Here is a 20,873-nt window from a genome sequence, read left to right on the forward strand (position 1 = left end):
CTCAGTCTATATTTAACATCAGCTGACTGCGGCATAGGAGAACTCGTGGCATTAGTTGTGTGTAATAACAGAAACTGACACTCACTCCACTGACAACACGTACATGTCTCCAGCTTTAAATGAAAACTCCTCCAAAAATACTATTATCTCCAACCAACAACGCGACTGCCTCTTGCTTTCATTCATACACGAGGCTGGTGACGTCGATGTCAACATTGCTAAAACTACATCCAAAAGTTTGCTCATCATAACCACTGCAGGGGCTATTAACTATCTGTTACTGAGCTTGAAACCTTTTATTAGCTTACGTTAACCTACTGTGCAGCTCCTAAAACTAAAGTTGTGCACATTTCACCACTGTATTCCTGGATCGTGGATTAAGGTAGTCGTGTCACACCTATTTACCCAGCACTGAGTAACTTTGTCTGTCACATACCCGTATGCCCTTCACCACCGTGATATTCTCGTTCTCATCTGATTCAAATGACACTCGGCGGGTGTTGTTCGCTCCCATGATCAGACTGCAGATTGTCAATAAGTGTCAGTTATCTACATGGAAAATATAAGACTGGTATCCACTTGTGTTTTGGGACAGTTTACTTGCGTTAGAGTCAGCTATAACTAGCTAAGTCCCGCACTCCACTGACCGAGAACTGTCCGCGCTTCCTTAGCATGACGTATTTGAAGAACAAGCAAGCTGATTGGACGGAAGTGTCATACGGCCACGTAAAAGCAATTTTGATTGGTTATCATCCAGCGAAGAAGCTCCTGTCTGCAACTTGGAGTGTCAGGGCTACTTGTGTGAGTATGACACTTATTCTCTAAATAGCCTACATCATTTTCTACATGTTATTGCTGAGCATGAAATATATACAACATTTTATTCAAAATGCAAATGCATAACTAAATAAACTCGAACCTTACAAATTATGACTGAAGTCAGACCATGCACCTGGTTAAGAGTATGTCTCTGCCTTAGCTTTTGGTGTGGTCTATTAATTCAGAGATTGACAGTTTTATTACAAAATGCTACAATTTACCATGTACAATGCTGTCTGAATTCAAAAGTAGAAGCTTAGATATCCCACAAATTGAAGCAGGCTTGGCAATCATTTCATTTACTCTGCATATATCTGCATAATGCTGTTCTGCATGTAATATGTTATCCAAGTTAAACAATATGAATCACAAGACTAGTATTTTAACCACAAGAAACCTAGTAGGCTATAATATTTAAACTGTTTTGTCAGTTGCGTCACAGACAAATGGTTCAATAAATTATAAAGATAGCAGTTGAAGTCAATACAAAACTATTTATTCATTGTTATTTGTGTTGTTCCTTAAGCTGAACAAAAAGAAAAAAGGAGAAGAGAAAAAAGACAGAGAGAAGAGGAAATATGTGGCCCAGTGGATGGAACAATTTCACCAGGTTGGATTTAAATATGGCATGATTGGCAGAATGAGTTGCCAAACTCATCAGGGTAAGCAAAACAACAACTAAAATAGAAAAAGTGCTGCAAAGAAAATAGAAGGAGACAGAAGTGAAATAAAATATGACCAAATTCAGTGGCATATTCTAACTGAGATCCTTTGCTCCCAAACTGTTGACTGCTCAGTCTTTTCCATTCATCATTGCTGATATTGTAAGAGAGGGTGTCTCACATTTGTCTTCAGTAACTTACAAATAGTAAACACTTTATGATGTTTTCCAGTGCAGGCCTTTGTTATTTGTATAGCGAAATATCTAATCCTGGAAATTAATGTTATTATTGATTTTCTTTTCCACAAGTGTCTGAATAATGCTGCTCATTTTCTGAATGTGCTCTCTGCTTCCTGTAGAGGAGATGGGTGAATACAAAAGGAAGGCTAAAGTCAGCGTGGACAGGTCTTGGATGCAAAAGCAGAATGATGAAGCACTTACTAACACAGGCTAATGTTTTTTCTATATGAAACACTTCATATATGATCACCAGCCGTTCTTCTAAGACAACGGGTTAAAGGATTATAGCCTATACTTTTTGGTGATATATTAATTTGGAGACATCACATGTAACTGCACCAATTAAATGGCATCCTGAAAAAAGCGATAAAAAAATAAATTCTATGTCATTGGAATACCAGATATATGATACAATAAGCAATCACAAAAAATAGCAAAAGTTCCCAAGATCTGTTGTATGGAAAAAACTAAAATTACTGATAATCAATTGAGTACGCAAGAAAGGTCAAAATTACAGTACATGGTTTTTCTTACTTATTTTCAGCTCTACTGTCAGCAGGGGTTTATCAAGTAATAAATCACTCATTTAGAGATGTACATACAGTATGAATTGATTTAAGTGAATCAATAAGTGCGCTAAGAAAATCCAAATTGTCTGTGTAATTGTTTCCTTTTCATTTTATAATATACTGTTTGCGTTTGCAGGGCATAGCAGCTGAAAATTTGATATACCTCAAGAGGAGAGGATATTATAAGAAACAACCGTTCATGAGAATCATACTCTAAACTTAATATAGTGCAAGCAATAACCTAATACATATTTTATAATGCTATTTTCTGATGATTTTGTGGGTTTGTGTTTTTCTGTTTTATATACTTTGGATTCTGTGCAAACATAAATCAATAAAAACCTTTTTAAGTATTCATTGTGGCTGCACATGCTGCAATGTTATTGGGAAATTCCATATACTCTGAAGACTCACATTCAAATCTCTCAACTAATACAAACCTTCATCAAATCAAATGTGATTATTTATGAGATTTGGCTGACAACACACTACAATACAAAACATAAACACATACATCAACCTTAATATGTGAGCAAATTGAAAGACAATGCAAAAGATAGAGGTTTAAATGATGCCACTCCTCTACTGATTTAGATTTGAAAATCAGATATGTTTACATTGATATTGAAAGATTTCACAGATGACGAGGTGGTGATTCCAACACTGCTATCAAAGAAAGTAAAAGGTAAAGTTGCCTGAGGTTTTTAAAGCAGGACTTTACGTTGGCACTATGAATCAAAGGTGAGTCTGCCCAAATTACATTTGCGCTATCAGCCACCCATTTCAATTTATATAGGCTACATTTAATCACACAGCATAGTGTAATTCATGCAGATCCTGAGGTTGTGTTTGTTTTACATAATAAAGAATTAGAATGTGTAGCAATGCCCTGAGGGCAGTCTCTGAAAAGCCTCAGGCTGTGCTGAGAACAGAGACGTAATTAAATAGTAAAGTGTAGAGAATAGCACTGCTGTTTATGACAGCATTATTGTAGTAAACAATTGTATTGTTATTAATATAACTGATGCCTCCTTTTGATACTGAGCAATTATGCTGCTTGGTGATGTGATTAATTTACCTGTAATACTTCATTCACCGCAGAGGTAAAACTGGTTGCTTCGTGTTCAGTGTCCTTATACATTTTTCTCACATGTTACTGCCACCTAGATGTCTGATAATGTGAATATAATTTGCATCTTTACCTGCCACTGTGTTGTTGTTGCACTTCATTCATACGTTTATGTGAAACTGTTTCCATTTTTGCCTTAAAATATTAAATGACATGAGACAGTATTCCTTCTGTTTATGTATACTTTGTTTGATTCACATGTTGTTACCTTCTGCCAATATCTCTTACTTTTTGTGGCATTTGAATTGATGCATCCTTAAATCGTTATCTAACTCCATTTCTCTCTTTGTCATTTCAGCAAAATTAAGTGCTCTCATCAGTAAAGATATCATCTGAATCCAACATGTCTGTAAAAGGAATGGGATGAAATCTAAAATCTAAAACTAGTTGGTTCATTGACTTGAAAATCTGAAACAAATGTTTTGTTTGTTCCAGTTCAAGATTATGTGAAAAATTCAGAGAACATACAATAGATGCAAACCTCTTAACCACATTTCCATGGAAACAAGTAAGGAAGTATCTTCTCCTTAATCACCAAAGGATGACATTTTGTTACAAATTTTCAAGGGTAGTAATTGGAGAGGTGAAAATATTTTTGCAGCCTCTGTTTATTTCAGTTGTATTTCTCTTTTGATAATTGGAAAAGCTTTTATCATACATTCACAGTGAGTCATCAGTTAATTAACCTACAACCCCAAATCAAATGAAAATAGATCCCTTTTAAGAACATTAGTTATTTAATGATCACAAGGACCATACGGCATCTTATTCCCTATCATTTTGTTTGCTATTTGTTTAGGTAAAGTGGCTGCGTCCTTATTCAAAGTGCTGTAAAAGTCAGAATTTATTCTTTAGTTATGAGATGCAGTTTTGACTTTTACATGTAGGCCTTTATTCTGGATATCAACAGATCAGAGAGGGATGTCCTACAAAGACCTTAATGCCCTCATACTGTATTTAATCCACACACAGGTTAGTCCTTCAATGGAACCACTTAATGTCCAAATGTGCACCACTGAACTGAAAGAAATAACCTTGGTGCTGTTTTATCACCCTGTGGGGTGATAAGAATTTCAAAATTAAACTTGGACCTGGGAAACTAGGCGCCTTCAGGAAAAAATCAGTGGCTCCTGAACGACACAACATTTGTTTCTTTTTCTTTTCTTTCTTTCTTTTTTTTTTTTTTTTTTTTTTTTTTTTTGAAATGACTCAAAGATCACCCACAATGTTATCTCATCAGTCCACCACCACATCAATCAAGGCCCAGGTTGCTGGGAATCGACCTCTTTTGCTCCAGAATCAATGCCCTCTCCTATTCTCATTGGTACAGCAGTGATTGTCAGAGATATGGTGTAGGAGCGCCCCACCAAATCCAGCGCTACATGTTCTAAATGGGAAAGGCTATTAACTCGCTGACACACACTCTCTCTTGCCTTTCTTCTCTGCTCAACCTTTCCTTTATCAGTCTCAAGAGGACTGGATTGAAAGTGTTAGAATGATTTTTTTTTATTGAAGCCTACTATTTGTGCTGTATATGAACAATACTTAAAATTGCATTTTAAAATGATCAACATAAATAACTAACAGAATCATTATCACTATCCATAACAGTGTGCACAGCAGGCTGGATATCTCCATGATGGGATCAATACATACATACAAGGATGCCAGGAATATAGGATTTAGAATATACAAAATGTGACAGTTTAAATGACTTATTTATTGATAAAATAATTTTCAATAAAAATATTCCTACAGTTACAGCCTTATTATTGTATCATGCTTAAGTTTTTAAGTTGCTCAAACACAGCACCCACTAACATTTGGAACATGGCTGTAAAATACCTTTTCACAAATAATATTTTAACAATTTACCTATAAAAAAAATGTGTTTATTTATTTATGTTTGTCCTGTTTCATTTACTCTATAACAAGGTATTTACACAATACGTTTCATTAAAGCAGAAGTCGCTGTTAATGTACTGTTACCGTAGCAAAGCTGCTCGAACTACAGCTCCCATAATTCCACAGTGTAACCTTACTTCCCTGTCTTCCTGTTTGGGTGACGCAGCTGTAAAAATGGCAGCTGATACAGGGAGATATAGGAGTGCTGTTAGCAAAAACAAAGACCCTTCTGGTCTTCTCATCTCTGTTATCAGGTAATGTTTATCATAGTCTATATAAAATATTATAAACCCTGGTATAATGTCAGGCAGCTTTTGAACGGCGCTCGCTTTTGCTCACGGGTTGACAGGTAGCTTTTTATGCTAGCTATTAGCTAACGTTACATCCTTCCTGTATTGTTAATTTTCTCAAACCATTTAAAACGCACACATTTACCATTTTTATTTCAAATAGAGTAACGCACTATCGCGTAGTTTGTAGTTTTACAAAATAAGTAACTAACTAGCTAACTAAATCAGTCAATCCTAACTTACAGCTCAGAAAGTACTCTTTTCTGTGGTACAGTAATGTAACGCTAAATATTTTTGGCTAGGCAAGTGCAAGAAGTTCATTAGTTAATTGAACTGAAGAGATGTTTCTTAATAACGCTGACTGTTGCTGAAATGACTTGCTAGGTTTTTAAAAGTTTAACTTAACTACAGTTTGCTTTATAGGAATGCTGTAGCTTATATCAGGATGCGGATGTAATCATTACTGTAAAGAATTATGAATTACCTACGAGTCACATGTTCAAGCCCTCTATAATGGCATCATCTTTTAGACTGAGAAACAGGGAGCATGACTTATAAAAGATTAACTTTTAAAGGGTTTTTAAAGCTGAGGTCCAACCACTCCTCAGTATAAAATACAAAATATTGTTTGCTATAGTTTATATAATGTAAGTAAGATGTAAATGAAGGGTTATTTTTTTAACTAGTAGGATCAAATAAACATATGTGGCTAATGTGATAATATGCAGTCATTGATAATTTGTTAGATTGTGAATGTATATCTATTAATGTTGTAATGTTATGCTGCCTATACTGCAGGGGTATGTTGGCATACAACTCTTGTGCCATTACTGTTAACTGTTTGGATTTGGTTATTGAGCTGAATCCTATCTTTCCTGTTCCCTGATGCAGAACTCTGTCCAGCAGTGATGATGTGCAGGACAGGGAGACAGAAAAGGGTCGTCTGGAAGAGGCCTTTGAGACATGTGACAGAGATTTAGATGAACTGATTGTTCAGCATTATGCTGAACTCACCACTGCCATCAGGACCTACCAGAGCATCACAGAGCGTATCACCAGCTCACGGAACAAGATCAAACAGGTAGGAAGAAGAGACATGTTTAAAAAAATGTACACTGCAGGAAATCATTTGGAGAATTGGGAAAACCATTACTAGAATTTGCGTATACATAGTTTTCACTTTGGATTTTAGAGCAGTGACTCTAAACTGTCAAATTAAAAACAAAAAAGAGAGGCCTAGTGTATAAGATTAAACTTTGCATTACTTTATCTCACTTTTATGTGCAGGTGAAGGAGAACCTTCTGTCTTGTAAGATGCTTCTCCACTGCAAAAGGGACGAGTTGAGAAAGCTGTGGATAGAAGGCATTGAGCACAAGCATGTGCTTGAGCTGCTTGATGAAATTGAAAGCATCAAGCAGGTGCCCCAAGAGCTGGAGGCCTATATGGCAAGCAAGCACTACCTTCATGCCACAAACAGACTGGTGAGTAAACTGATGGCCATACAGTAGATGGTGTTGTATTGAAATAATTTTTTTAGGTCTGAACTGTGGAATATTTTGATAGGGAAAGACAGACTGCAAGAGGACAAAAAGAAAAATGATCCAAATATGTTTTGTCGTGGTTGGATGGAGGGGATATGAGCTGAAGAAAGTGGGAAATTGAGTGAGAATAAAATGGTTTTCTTTGTTTGAAGTTATGGGATACCTATTGACATATGCAAACGCAGTGAGGCGATTCTGATGAGAGACTCATGGTGTACCCAGGACACCTACATAAACACCAGTGTTTTTGAAGTGTTTCTGCTAAGATTGATTTCATCCATTTAAAGAATCACTTTCTAGCCTTGAACAGTCCAGTGAGTGCAACTCTTTTACTTCAAATGAGCATCATCAAGTGCAGTGAGGGCGCTGCAGGTGTGTGTGTATGTATGCATGCATGCGCTCCTTTTCTTTTGATGTGTGTTTTGCAGTATGCACAACAGGGGAGCTGGAGGATGGCATTGAGGATGAAATGACCAGACTCTGTGATCTCTCTGTTGTGTTCGTTTCCTTCTCTTTTTGCTCTCCCTTCCTCTGTCACTCCCTCACATCTTCCTTCAGACGTCGGTAATAATTAGTTTGCTAGAATAGGGTTATCTGAGGAGGAGGAAAAAAGAGGAATGGTGGTGCACCCAAAGGACCATGAAAAATCCTCTTTGTGGGGGTGGAAAGAAGTGGACCTTCATTCAACCTGTCCTCAGTTAGTACAGCATGTTTTGAAAGGTTGTGGGAAGTTCAGTCAGTTGGACGCTTTACCTCTCTCTTGCAAACTTCCAAAGCGCTTTAGTTGATTAGGATTGTGCAGTTTCATTGGTATGTAAAAAGCACACATTTTATTTGCCTTTACATATCAAAAAGCTATTTGTTAGTCACTCTGGCTTTTGCTTTGGTGACATATTTTTGCAGTTCATGAATAAATAATCTCTGAAAAATCAATTTGAAATAACTTACACTTAAGGGAAAGAAGCGGCTGTTAGCAGTTATAAATGGCAAAATGGCATTCTTGAAATAACATATTTGGTTTGTGAGTGATTATATAAACCTTCCCGTTATTTTCTATGCTTCTGATGTGACGTGATTAAGGCAACTTATGACAGTTCATATATGCTGAGTCAGTTGTCTCAATGAACCTGAACATTTTGTTAGATGTTTTGATTTGTTTTTTAACTCTCTAACCCCATGTGAAACTTTTTCTGCATCTTTTTAAAAATTTGATGTTTAGACAAAATATAAGATTTTGATTAACAAATAAAATTTTAAATTGCTGAATTTTTCAGTATTTTCTGTGTTGTATTGTATATTCACAACATACACACTTTGTGTCTCTACTGTAACATCGCATTGCCTGTGTCACTTCTTTGAATCCCTGATGTGCTTATTCCCATCACACTGTCACTCATTATAGCACTGATCCGTCTCCTTGGTTTTCACATGCACCATGGTTTTCACTTTCCGGTGCTTCTTCTCTCCCACTCTATTCCTTTCTCACTTTCTTACTCAACAAAAGTTGCAATGTTCTGGGCTTACAGACACATTTTCTTTTATTTTGCCATTACTACAGCATAAGGAGACAAGCAAGGGATATATAGTACTTCCTAGCCTCCATATCACCCTTCTTCCACTGTTGCATGCTGTCTATAATATTATATGTAAGTGTGTGTGTGTGTGTGTGTGTGTGTGTGTGTGTGTGTGTGTGTGTGTGTGTGTGTGTGTGTGTGTGTGTGTGTGTGTGTGTGTGTGTGTTTATGTGAGGCTTATCTCTAAGGGTTGGCAATTAGAATTCAGACTATGCTATCTGTCTGCTATTGAATGGCAGTCCCAGACCGCATGGGGTTGGTTAAAAACAAGACTGGCTTTGGTTTCAGAAAATCTCCTCTCCTCTCCTCTCCTCTCCTCTCCTCTCCTCTCCTCTCCTCTCCTCTCCTCTCCTCTCCTCTCCTCTCCTCTCCTCTCCTCTCCTCACAAAATCCAGGTGCACACACATACGACTACTGATACCCCCCTTCGAGTTGAGAGCTTCACTCCTCTCCTTCTCTCAATTTTTCCCAAGCAAATTCACTAGAGGCTTCATATCCCTCATTACGCTGACAGGCCTGGCCCCCTAACGATGTTAACCAGCCTTCTTCTGTCATCCCAGCCCAATAGTAATGAGATACCCCCCCCCCCCCCACATGAGTGTTAAATGATTTACAGTCATACAATCACACACATATAATCATACACAGAGAGAGCTGAGAGGTGTGTACACACTCACACAGAACATGCAAAGCCTTGCAGACATGCCAAGTTATTCTATTAAGACAATGGGTGCTGATCATGCAGCACATTAGCTCATCTCATCACTAATACGGAACTCATTTGCATCAGTACACACTTGACCGATGCTCCCTGCCCAGTATCTTTCTCCCCTGGTTCCCATTCCCTTCTGGCCTTCCTTGACCATGCAAATATGTATTCTTTGCAGTGCTGTGATCTGGCCATTAGCGTCCTTGGAGTACACACATAAATGCACACATTTAATTACACAACAATTTATTAATTGTTGCTTATCTTAATACAAACTGAGGAAAGCGTTGACGGGGAAAGAGTGCGAGAAAAGGGTGTGTGAATCAGAGGAGTCTTGGATTTGGGAGGGAAGTATGTTCCTCCTAAATGGTACAGTATGTATATTTGGTGGTAAATTAAAAATAACGTTAAATCCTCAAAGCATTTAATTAATAATTAAAATGAGAAGGTGTTGTTTGTGTAATTAATGTGTGATGGTTTTATTCAGAATTGCTACAAAATGAGCAACATTTAGAGGCCTGTCATAGAGTGGAGTGTCATCTGTGTGTGTGTCTCCTATCCAAGCAAAATTTGTCTTGCAGTGTCCCTCTTAGTTGGCAGAATTTCCAGTTGATTTTATTTCCAGTTGTCTTTGTAGAGAACTAACAAAAACAACATGTTTGTGGGTTTTTTAAGTTGTCAGCAACCCTATGAAAGTTAAATCTATAGCTAAGGTTAACTGATGCTTGGCTGATATGTTGTCATATGCAGGTATCAGCTGTGGAGTCCTTGGAAGGCCCCTTACTGCAGGTGGAAGGGCTTGGTGATCTGCGTCTAGAGCTCCATAGCAAGAAGCTCAACATCCATCTTGTGCTCATTGATGAGCTGCACCGACATCTCTACATCAAGTCCACAAGTCGCCTAGGACACAAGAACAAGGACAAAAATGCAGCTCGCCTTCCAGGGTAAGGGTTGTTTTTTTTTCTCTCTTGAATTCTTTTGTTATTTTTTTGTAGTTGTATCACTAATATACCATATAAAAGTGTTCAAGGCTGTGAGAGACAGAGGGAGTGAGGGTGAACAGTCATAGACTATCTTTAACCAGTTTGTTTGCTCTGATGTATCAAAGGCCTTTATTGTTTGCACATTATGTAGTCGACAGAAATATAGCCTTCAAAGAGCTTTCTTCTGTGAAAAGTTTAGGCTGTATAGATGTGCCTTCATTATAAGTTATTTCATTGCTGGGACAATGAAGTGTAACTTGCCAGTTATTTACTACATGGAAACCAAGCCAATTACTGACAAAAACAATTAGAGCTTGTTTAACTTGTTGCTCTGTTTCTTCATGTTTGTACTTTGTGCTCTGAAGTTAAAAAGAAACACATGAAAACCAGCCTACATTAAAAAGGGAAACATCACTCATAGGGAATTAGGAGGGATGCACTTAGAGTCACGATAGGTGCTACGGAGAAAAAAACAAAAAACAAGGCATGGATATGCACAGCGTGTTTTGGTTTGTTTTTCAGGAAGCAAAGCTTTAGCTTTTTTTTTTTTTAAGGTGGGAGACAATATCAGTTGCCAATTGTTAGTTATAAATAAATAAAACAATAGAATACCACATCCACAGTTTCTGTGTGGCACCAGTAATTCTTCAAATAATAGTGGTTTTGCAGCCACTGGGAGAATAACTTAAGCTATGCCTCCATGACCCAAGAGCCAGTTTCTTAGTTTCATGATGCAGTCGTATAAATTATTAGGGATAATGCGGCACAATGGTTTCAAACACCCTGTTGATGCTGTTGTGTTGTGTTGTGTGTAATGCATTCAGTCTAAGTGTGTTTGCACTTTTACACGTGTGTCTGTGTGTGGGTGTAGTAATTATGGTAGTGGTGGGTTGGTGTGTTAAAGTGATTTATTACTGAGGGTGAGCAAGTGACAGGTCTTGGCCTCATTGTATTGGGTCGCCTCTAACAACAAGCCAGCTTCCATATACCCCACTCACTTAGCAGGCACACTGTGTTTATACCACCCAGCTTAAAGAACCTGGATTGCTTCCACCTCCATCTTAAAACTTGATAAATGGCTCATTGGAAAGCAGCACCAGACCCTCGCAGAGATTCAATGTTATAACAGTGTGCTGTTTTGCTAGAGATGGGGAGGTTGCTGTGTATTTTCTTTTAGGGCTTTCTAAACTTTGTGTATGTGTAACAAGCCATAATTCCAGCTTATTTTCTTCACAGCTCCACAACCAAAGACACGTCACCAATGCCTGTGTTGGATGTCAGCAGCTTGTCCACTCCCCGTAAGATTCTGGATTCATCACAGTTCAGCACACCTGGATCCAGCAGTGGTATGGACCTTTGGTTATATTGTATAGGAGGGTAAGAGGTCATACAATACAAAAATGTGTGTGATGGCTTTACAGAAAGAGGGTAAGAAGCCAATAGTGAAATAAGGGAAAAGATGTGGATGTTGGTGTGTTAAGTGTTAAAATGAGATCAATTTAATCAAAATGAAAAACCTTAATTTTTATGAGTAAAAAAGCCAAAAGCGAACATTAGGAGAAAACATACTTGCACACAAACATATAGGGCATCATTTACTAAGATCTCATAGTCAGTACTAAATTGCATTGTTTCATTGGTGGGCACTTTGCAGATGATCTGCTAAGAAAAACTGCACGACAACAGGTGCAAACATGGTGGAGGTGGCCGTAGGTAAATTATGGTTTCTCGTGTTTCACTGGTGTCTCTCACAGAGAGTTTGCAGAATAACTATACCATATAAGCTCCTTCCTTTCATGCAAGTAATGATTTTACAAATCTTACAGTGACACAAACTCTTGCACAAAGGACTGAATACTAAACGCTGATGCTTTCCTGCACATACACACCAGCTTACACCCACGTTTCTTTCATTAAGTGTTTGTCATAACATCTCTGTGATCATAATATACATTTCCTTTGCTCACATTCTAATTATCTTGTCCCTCCTATCTTTACGGTTAGTCAGCCAGCGTCTCTGTCATCACAGCAGGGGAACAGCATTCATAACAGTCAAAACGGTAACCAGTACTTTAGCAGGGACTGATATGGGGACTAGAACTGTGTTCGGGAACACATGAATTCTCTCTTGATTGTAGGGGCGTACAGTCGGCACTGCATTCCTTCCAGGCAGAGCACAGAGGAACACAAACAAGAAGATAATGAAAAAAAGTTAATCCTGCAATAACTTGGCGTTCCCTTGGTGCTTCTGAGTTTTTATATTAAGCCTGCCACTTTTTTCACCACCCACTCTTAGCATTCTAAGTTAGCGATTCACCATTTCAGCTCTGTGGATACCAAGCCACTATACATTGTACTGTATCATTTAGAATCCACAGACCTATTATCATATTACTGCTGCAACCCTACGTGTGCGTGTGTGTCTTTAGTTCTATTATATCATGCAGCTGTTAAGTAAAAGTTACAGTTATAACAGTGTGTCTTTTTATTTTTGCATTTACCTCATACTTAACTAAGCTACGATTGTCATTTCAGTGATTTGTCCTCTACTCTGCCTGTTTGTATTCACCACATCATCGTGTATGTGTTTACTCTGACCTCAGACACACACACAAATGGACAAATTACCTCTAATGCACAATAAATATCTGTTCAATTCACCCACTCCATATGCCTAAAAGTAAAAGCTGAACCACCGTTTTGCCCGCATTATGCAAAGAGAAAATACACAATTAGCTACCACCAGGCAGTAAGTGCCTATACACCATCATGCTAACAACTGTGGTCACGACACAGCAGTCGGCTTCCATCAATGGCCTGGCTTGCCATTTTGTGTAATAGCATTAGAGCACCTCATTTGTAGCTAGTAATTGTCATAATTATTAACACAAACTACAGTTGGAATGGGGGGAAAGAGGAAATACACCCAAAGTCCATTAACTTGCCATAAACATTAACTCTCTTAACGCGCTTTGATGGGGAATTGGGAGGCCCATCTAATGGAAATTAGAGCATCACTTGATGCTGCCACTCTCAATTTAGCTGCTAATGTGGCTAAGTCATGTGGTAGGATAATTTAGGGAGGAGCAGGGGTAACAGGATAGGTGGAGGTGTGTGTTTAAAAGAGAAAAATTGAGATGTACATAAAACATAATAGACATTAATAAGATAATATTATCTTTTTGTGTCATCGTTTTTTCCATGTGTCTTGTCCTGAAATAATTGGGCTTGTGTATTTACTTGTGTAAGCAGTTACAGTATGTGTATATATCTGTCTGCTTTAGTGCGTGAGCTGCAGCAGGATATGCGAGAGCTGAACCAAACCGACCTCTCTGAAGCAGATCCAGAAGAGAACAGTGCTAAGTTCATGGGCATCCTCATCAAGGTACATACTCTACATGAACCTTGAATTGCTATGCACATGTTTAATTGTGAATTGTAACAACTTGATAATATTCAAATCATCTTTGCGTTCTGTGTGATTATTTCAGTGTCCCTGTAGTGTTAATTCTTCAATTACTATGTTCGTGTTATCTTTTTTCTTCAGGCTCTGGCCAAGTTGAAGAAAATTCCAGAGACCATCAAGGCCATAATGGAGCGGCTGGAACCTGAGCTGAAACAGATCGTCAAGAGGTCCACCACTCAGATAGCAGACCACGCTTACCAGAGAGGAGAAAACCTGGCCCAGGAGAGCCAGCCAAGGTAAGGCACGGATATAGGGAGGATAAAGGAAGCCCACTGAAGGAAGAAGGTGTTATGTTAAAATATTGTGGCAGCAAGGTTGCTGCAGATCACAAAAAAATGAAGTCATTGGAGTTTTAGAAATGATTAGTCATTAAAGAATAATACACACGGATGAACGCCACGGAGTGGAAACTATAAGTAGTTCTGTGGAAGATGAAACCTGTCTTTTTGAAATGATAATGTTTACCTCATAGAAAACAATAAGTAGCACGAGCAGTGTTTCCCAAAATTATCAGTGTCAACAGCAGGACGCAGCGACTGTTGTTACTAAAAAAAAACTTAATACCCCCCCCCCCCCTTGATGTTATAGCTATGCAAAATAGTTTTTTAAGCAGCCTACTTGCTTATTCTTCTGTAGGTGTAATATTCCCATTAGAGACAAGTCCCCAGTGTCATTACATAAAAGGTGCCCACTCTGCTCAGTGGTTGGTGAAGTTCTGTGTATTCTCTTAATATGTCTTGATAGGAATTTATTACTCTCCCCTAAAGATTCTTAGTAATACTTGATAACTGTTTATAAAATAAATGCTTACATAAGTCATTTTAGTGTTGCATGCAGTGGGCCTTTTAGGTATATTAGGGTTGACATTGAAGGCAGTAGACAGCATATTTTGAATGCATTCCCAGGGTGTTCATAGTCAGACAGTCAACCAAGTATGAAACACAGTAAAAGCCAGGCCTGGTGACATACCTGCCTCAGACCATGAAAACAGATACTCTGCTGCTTTAAATCTAGACAAGTCATGGTTAAACACACCCGTACACATACAAACAATTTCACACCTGCTGTAGAGGACTGCTACATTTTAAAAGCAGTCACGTCAGCTCCTGCAGGCATACACATACAGAGAGCCGACTTGGGAAGCACAGGTCTCAGTCCACCGACCTTGAACCATTTAAGAGGAACGTCTTGTTTTCTGTCAAGGATGTTCTCTCCGGCCTCATCTGCCATCTTTTTCCTGTTGTTCACTGAATCTCATTTGACCTCAGTGTAATAGGCCACATGTAGCTCATCCCCAGCTCTGCACCTTACAGATTGTTTCAAGTTTACCTGCATGTGTGCATGTATTTTTACGCTAATAATGCTATTTGAGTCCGAATGCAGTGTGCAGTGTTCCATTTGGACAAAGGTGTGTGTATGTGTGTGTTTGTATTTGGATACATACACACCTTGTTCTGCCTATGTTCACTTCAACTTAAAGTCAAGGCTTGTTGCTATGGAAACTCCAACCGATGTACCACTTGTAGGGAACAAGGGTCTTGCATATTGCACACTATATTTTATAGCACTGCAGACTAGCTGGGAACACTTAAGCACTTTACAGCATATACAGTGGTGTGTGACTTGCTTTTAGAGGCTTATGTTCTCATTCATATCCTCAGTGATCAGCCACACAGGCGGTGTATTTTCATCTCTATCTTGAGCTTACTTTGACAGAGATACTCCATACAGGTTCCCAGTGCATGCACTAGAGTTATTTGCATGCACCACTGATCTGTGAGTATTTCGATTTAATTTACAGCAAATTAGACTTGTTGAACTCATTCACTATTTTCTTTTTGCATTACAAAAACAGAACCTTATTACTCTTTTTTTTGTTTTTGGTAAATGGGCGATTCTGAATCTAATCTGAATCCCTCAGAAAAAAAAGTTGATTTGAAATGAAGAAATGCATGAATGATCAAAGAACATTAAAATAAAGAGCAAAGTATTTTAAATCTAATTTAAAAAAACAAGAAAAACTCATTGATCACAAAATTGATTGTGTTTTTCTGCTGCCCTGTTTAGTTGAGTGGTCACTGGAAAAGTGCTATCATACATTTATGTATGTTAGCAGGATGACCTGACACCTCCGAAGATGCTATAAACACCTATTTACAATTGTAATCAATTGTAAGCTATCAAAGCTCTGCCAAAGTGAAACACTCTTGTGCTGTTGATCATTAGTCAGGGACTGTATAGCCACATGTGCGCTCCCTGCTGTCTCTGCCAACTTTTCATCCGCCACGTGTGTCGGCTTCGATCCTGAGGGGAAATGAGAAGTGAGGTCTCAAAGAACAGCAGATATGGATTACCATGGCCTATGGCATGGATCCACTGAGATATAATGAGGAGAACTGGGCTCTTCACACCCTGTGTGTGCGTTTGTGTGTTATTGGGTGAGATCGAACAAAAAGAAGAGGCGACAAGGTCAGAGCTGTAAATTTTGCCTGTGTCCACCTGTATGCAGCATATGTGTATCGTGTATTGTTTGTCCATTTCTGAAGGTTGTTGTTGACGGCCGATCCTTTTTCTTGTCCATTGTTCATGTTTATACATGAGAGAAAGACAGACATAGAGAGAGAGAGGGATGTCCACACTTGTTGGCATTTCACAGCTCCTATCTGCGCCTCTTCCATTCTCTGAGTTATAGCTCATAGTGATTTGTGCCTGCTTTCCCCTCCATTAATAACATTTACTCACTGCTACTGCCAATGTAGTGACAGACAGCCAACCAAAATGCCCCCTAGTGAAACATCCATCTTGCCTCTACATTATCCTTATACCTTCACATGAAACCTTGGCCACTTTCCAAAACTTTGGCCATGCTTTCTTCTTTTTTGTAGCATTTAAATCTGTGCTAATTTGTATTGAACCAGCATTAATAAGGCATGAGATGAGGTAGTTTTGAGTATACATAGCAGAACAATGTTTGTTTTTGGCACTCACAGCTTTTCTGGTTTGGAGACTAAATTTATATTTAGTTTTGTATGTGTCACTGTATAAGCACCCAACTTGTTTTTCTCAGTTAAGTGAGTGGAAATGCTGATTAGAAGCTAGCTCCATCAGTGACCTAAAATAGCATTTACACTGTAGTAAACTACAAAATAAGGGGGCTTTACTTACCACCAATTAAATAAAACCCAATTGAAATGCCAGAGGAGCATTTTAAAAGACCTGTGGTAGACAAACAGTGTGACTATATTTATATTAAGTGTAATATAAAAGTGGGCACTCACTGGCATGGGTGCACTGGGTTCTCATTCAAACTCAGTTAATGTAACCTTTGCTTTGAAAGCTTTGTCCTTGTACAGAAAGCAGGTATGGCAAAGTCTGCATGAAAGCATTAGTGTAGATGAGCCAACTGTGAGTTTCTAATCCAGAGTGTAGCACTTAGATCAAGTGGAAGGTCAGTTTGGTTTTGGCGGCACTCTATTCTTCAGCCAGAGCCTTTTAGGACTAATGGGACTAGCTGTTCATTTGAGTCCAGGTTGGGCTCACTACTGTTCAATAGCCAGCCTAGGTGTTGGTCTATTATTGCAGTAAAAAATCAGTGGGTATCAGCTGAATAGGAATCTGTGAATGAAAACAGAAAACTGCAATAACTTGGTATGAAGAAATATGAAGTGCACTGCATGCTACACATTAAGAATTTTACACATTAATTTAATTTTATATTATGTAAGTGAATACATTGCAGTAAGAATCATTTGATCATTCAGAAGAATCCATCTGTGCACATATACTTGCTTCTAAATGAGGAGTTGAAACAAAACTTAGGATTGAACAAAAGCTGGACAATAGTCTTCTCACATTAGTATACGGCACACTTGAGCTGTTATAAAATCATGCTATATTATAGATATTATGAATTCAGAAAGCAGTCTGTAACTGAGGCAGTACTCTAGGGTAGTGTTTAGTGTGCAGACTTTTCATTTTCATCATTGGTGAAAAAGCTGTTAACTAGTATGCTGGCTGGCACCAGCAGTATCACCACATGCTCACCCCTTTGTCTATTATTCAAATAGAAACTGGAGTCCTTCGTCGTTTAAGAGCAAGTCATTTAGTCTAGGACAAGTCTTTCCTAAATAAATATACACTGCTCAAAAAATAAAGGAAACACTTAAAAAACACATCCTAGATCTCGATTAATCAAATCTTCCAGTTGAAAATTGTTATTCATTACATGGTGGAATGTGTTGAAAACAAAATAACATAAGAACGACCAATGGACAACAAATAATCCCATGGAGGTCTGGATTTAAAATCATACTCATAATAAAAGTGGAAAAGTCAGATCACAGGCAGATTTAACTTCTGTGGGAATTTCTGAAGACATTTCAAAATGCGGCTCAGTAGTGTGTGCAGCCCCCACATGCCTGTATGTACTCCCTACAACGTCTGGGCATGCTCTTTATGAGACAACGGATGTACTCCTGAGGCATCTTCTTCCAGACCTGGATCAGGGCATCAGTCAACTCCTGGACAGTCTTTGGCGCTATGTGGCATTGGTGAATGGAAGGAGACATGATGTCCCAGAGGTGCTCGATTGGATTCAGGCCAGACCAGGCCAGTCTATTGCATCAATGCCTTTATCACGCAGGAACTGCTGACACACTCCAGCCACATGAGGCCTAGCATTGTCATGCATCAGAAGGAGCTCAGGGCCCACTGCACCAGCATCTGGTCTTACAATGGGTCTGAGGATCTCATCCTGGTACCAGTCAGTGTACCTCTGGCTAGTACAAACTGGTCTCTGCGGCACTCCAAGCCCTCCCCAGTCCATTACTGAGCCACCGCCAAACCAGTCATGCTGGAAGAAGTTGCAGGTAGCAGAACATTCTCCATGGCATCTCCAGATCCTCTCACATGTGCTCAATGTGAACTTGCTCTCATCCGTGAAGAGTCTGTTTGTCTGGAGTCTGTTTCTGACAGTTTGATCAGAAACATACACATTAGTGGGCTGTTGGAGGTCATTCTGTAGGGCTCTGGCAGTGCTCCTCCTGTTCCTCATTGCTCAAAGGAACATTTATTGGTCCTGCTGCTTTGTTGTTGTCCTCCTATGTCCCCCTCCACATATCCTGGTGTCTTGTGGCCTGTCTCCTGGTATCTCCTCCATGCTCTTGACATTGTGCTGGGAGACATAGCAAACCTTTTGCCACAGTGCGCATTGATGTGCCATTCTGGATGAGCTTCACTCCCTGAGCAAGTTCTGTGGCCTCATATGTAGTAAATGACTTTTGCAACTCCTATATTTGACTGTGAAAGAGAAACTTTCAAACAATTATAGCATTTCATTAGTCTTGTTATCCCAAAAATGAAGACTGTATCTTTGTTATGTATTTATTTATGTTTTTTATAAAACAAATATGATTTTTTCTGTCCCACTCTCCTCTTCTCTGTTCCTTGTCTCCGTTTCTGCTCTCTCTGGCTCCCTCTGCAGGTTGCTGCTGGAACTGCTCGAGCTGTTGTTTGATAAATTCAAAGCAGTGGCCCAGGCTCATAGTGTGGTGTTGGCCCATCTGCAGGAGATAGCGGTGCAGTGTCCAGGTGGAGCCCACGAAGAAGGCATCAAGCTCTACGAGCAGGCGGACGTTTCTGCCAAAATCCAGACAGTTCTGCAGGTCAGTTTTGAGCAACAGTGAAGACCACCAATGGACAATATGTGGTCAGTCCACTTTAAAGTAGCATGATGTTTGTGGCAGATATCTGACTGCTACAACCTTATAGATAATAATGAAGACACACTGACATCCATGACATACGCATGGGATGCATTCTACATTATACAACCAGAAGCTAAACATGTGTCTCTCAGTCCAGTAGATTCTAGTTATTTAGTGAATATGTATCAGTCTATGGGCAAAAGCTTGATTTTACCACTTAAGACTATGACATTATTGTCTCTTTCTTTTTTCCATTATAATTAACATTATTTAAATATTGATTCATATTGTAACATTACACCTAATAGACTCTCTCATGGTGTTTGCTTTGTCTTTCCATGCTTTGTCCTTTACTTTTCATTCACTACTTTAGAGATGTGATCCTTGATTTATCTTCTACTCCTTCTTTTAAAATAGTGTTTTGATTCACCTTTCTTGCAGTATATTGATCAGTGGAAAAAGTGGCAGCAATGTGATAGTGATAGTGTACATCTGTCAACAAAGACAGGGGAAGCTTGACTGGTTGGACTAATTTTAGCTTATTTAATTGGCATGTATTTATGCTGGGTTCTTGCTCCCTTCTCCTGTTTGATTGGTTGAGGGGATGAGCAGCTGTTGAGCTGACCTATGGTGAATCTCAGAGGAGAATCTGCGGCAGTAGTGCCTGTGTGTCTCCCTGTGTGTGTGTCCATATCCAAGAAAGCATTGTGTTTCAGGCTGCTTCACTCAAAGAAATGTTAATTTATTAATGTTTGTTTAATTTTCTGATTTATTAGGTGTATATCTCTAGACATTAACTGTTATGGCAGATTCTGTTTAAGTGGTTGTTCATATATTTCATTTACAGTATATAACTATAAAGACACTAGACTTGACTTCGTAGGACAAAATAGTTGCAGCAGGAAGCAAATGTTTTCAGAGAGCATTCCTGAATGCATCCATTGTCATCATGGTAATTAATAGCAAGAACGGTAATTAAATGTGTTCTTTTCCTCTGCACACAAAGGTGTTTTTAGTCGTCATAAAAGTGTACAAATGAAGACAAGCACATAAAGCAGTTGCCCAATTATATTCAAAGTGGATCCTTTTTCTAGCTCATGGACCATGGCTCATCTGCTTCCAATAACTTCAGATTTCCAGCTGGCATGCTTGGATGTATAAATACAGGAGTGTTTAGGTGTGTGTATGTGTGTATCTGAGGCTGTAAATGTGCATAGGCATGTACTGTAATAGCTCTGCTGTACCAGTGCAGTTATAGAAAGCATTAAGCTATTCCCCAGC

General features: G+C 38.8%; 2 protein-coding genes across 2 annotated transcripts in view; one reads left to right on the forward strand and one right to left on the reverse strand.

Annotated features, from left to right (window-relative positions):
* The window catches only part of chchd3a (coiled-coil-helix-coiled-coil-helix domain containing 3a), a 53,996-nt gene extending 53,317 nt beyond the window's left edge, over window positions 1-679 (reverse strand). Inside the window, exon 1 of the mRNA XM_026363748.1 lies at window positions 437-679. Coding sequence (XP_026219533.1) covers window positions 437-514 — 78 coding nt within the window. The 5' untranslated portion in view covers window positions 515-679. The remainder of the gene's footprint in view (window positions 1-436) is intronic.
* Window positions 680-5,470: 4,791 nt separating this feature from the next.
* Window positions 5,471-20,873, forward strand: part of exoc4 (exocyst complex component 4) — a 98,763-nt gene continuing 83,360 nt past the window's right edge. Inside the window, exons 1-8 of the mRNA XM_026361889.1 lie at window positions 5,471-5,577; window positions 6,505-6,694; window positions 6,901-7,095; window positions 10,189-10,382; window positions 11,658-11,767; window positions 13,706-13,806; window positions 13,969-14,123; window positions 19,370-19,550. Of these exons, the coding sequence (XP_026217674.1) occupies window positions 5,498-5,577; window positions 6,505-6,694; window positions 6,901-7,095; window positions 10,189-10,382; window positions 11,658-11,767; window positions 13,706-13,806; window positions 13,969-14,123; window positions 19,370-19,550 (1,206 nt within the window). The 5' untranslated portion in view covers window positions 5,471-5,497. The remainder of the gene's footprint in view (window positions 5,578-6,504; window positions 6,695-6,900; window positions 7,096-10,188; window positions 10,383-11,657; window positions 11,768-13,705; window positions 13,807-13,968; window positions 14,124-19,369; window positions 19,551-20,873) is intronic.

Source organism: Anabas testudineus, chromosome 23, assembly GCF_900324465.2.
Source record: "Anabas testudineus chromosome 23, fAnaTes1.2, whole genome shotgun sequence".
NCBI lineage: Eukaryota > Metazoa > Chordata > Actinopteri > Anabantiformes > Anabantidae > Anabas > Anabas testudineus.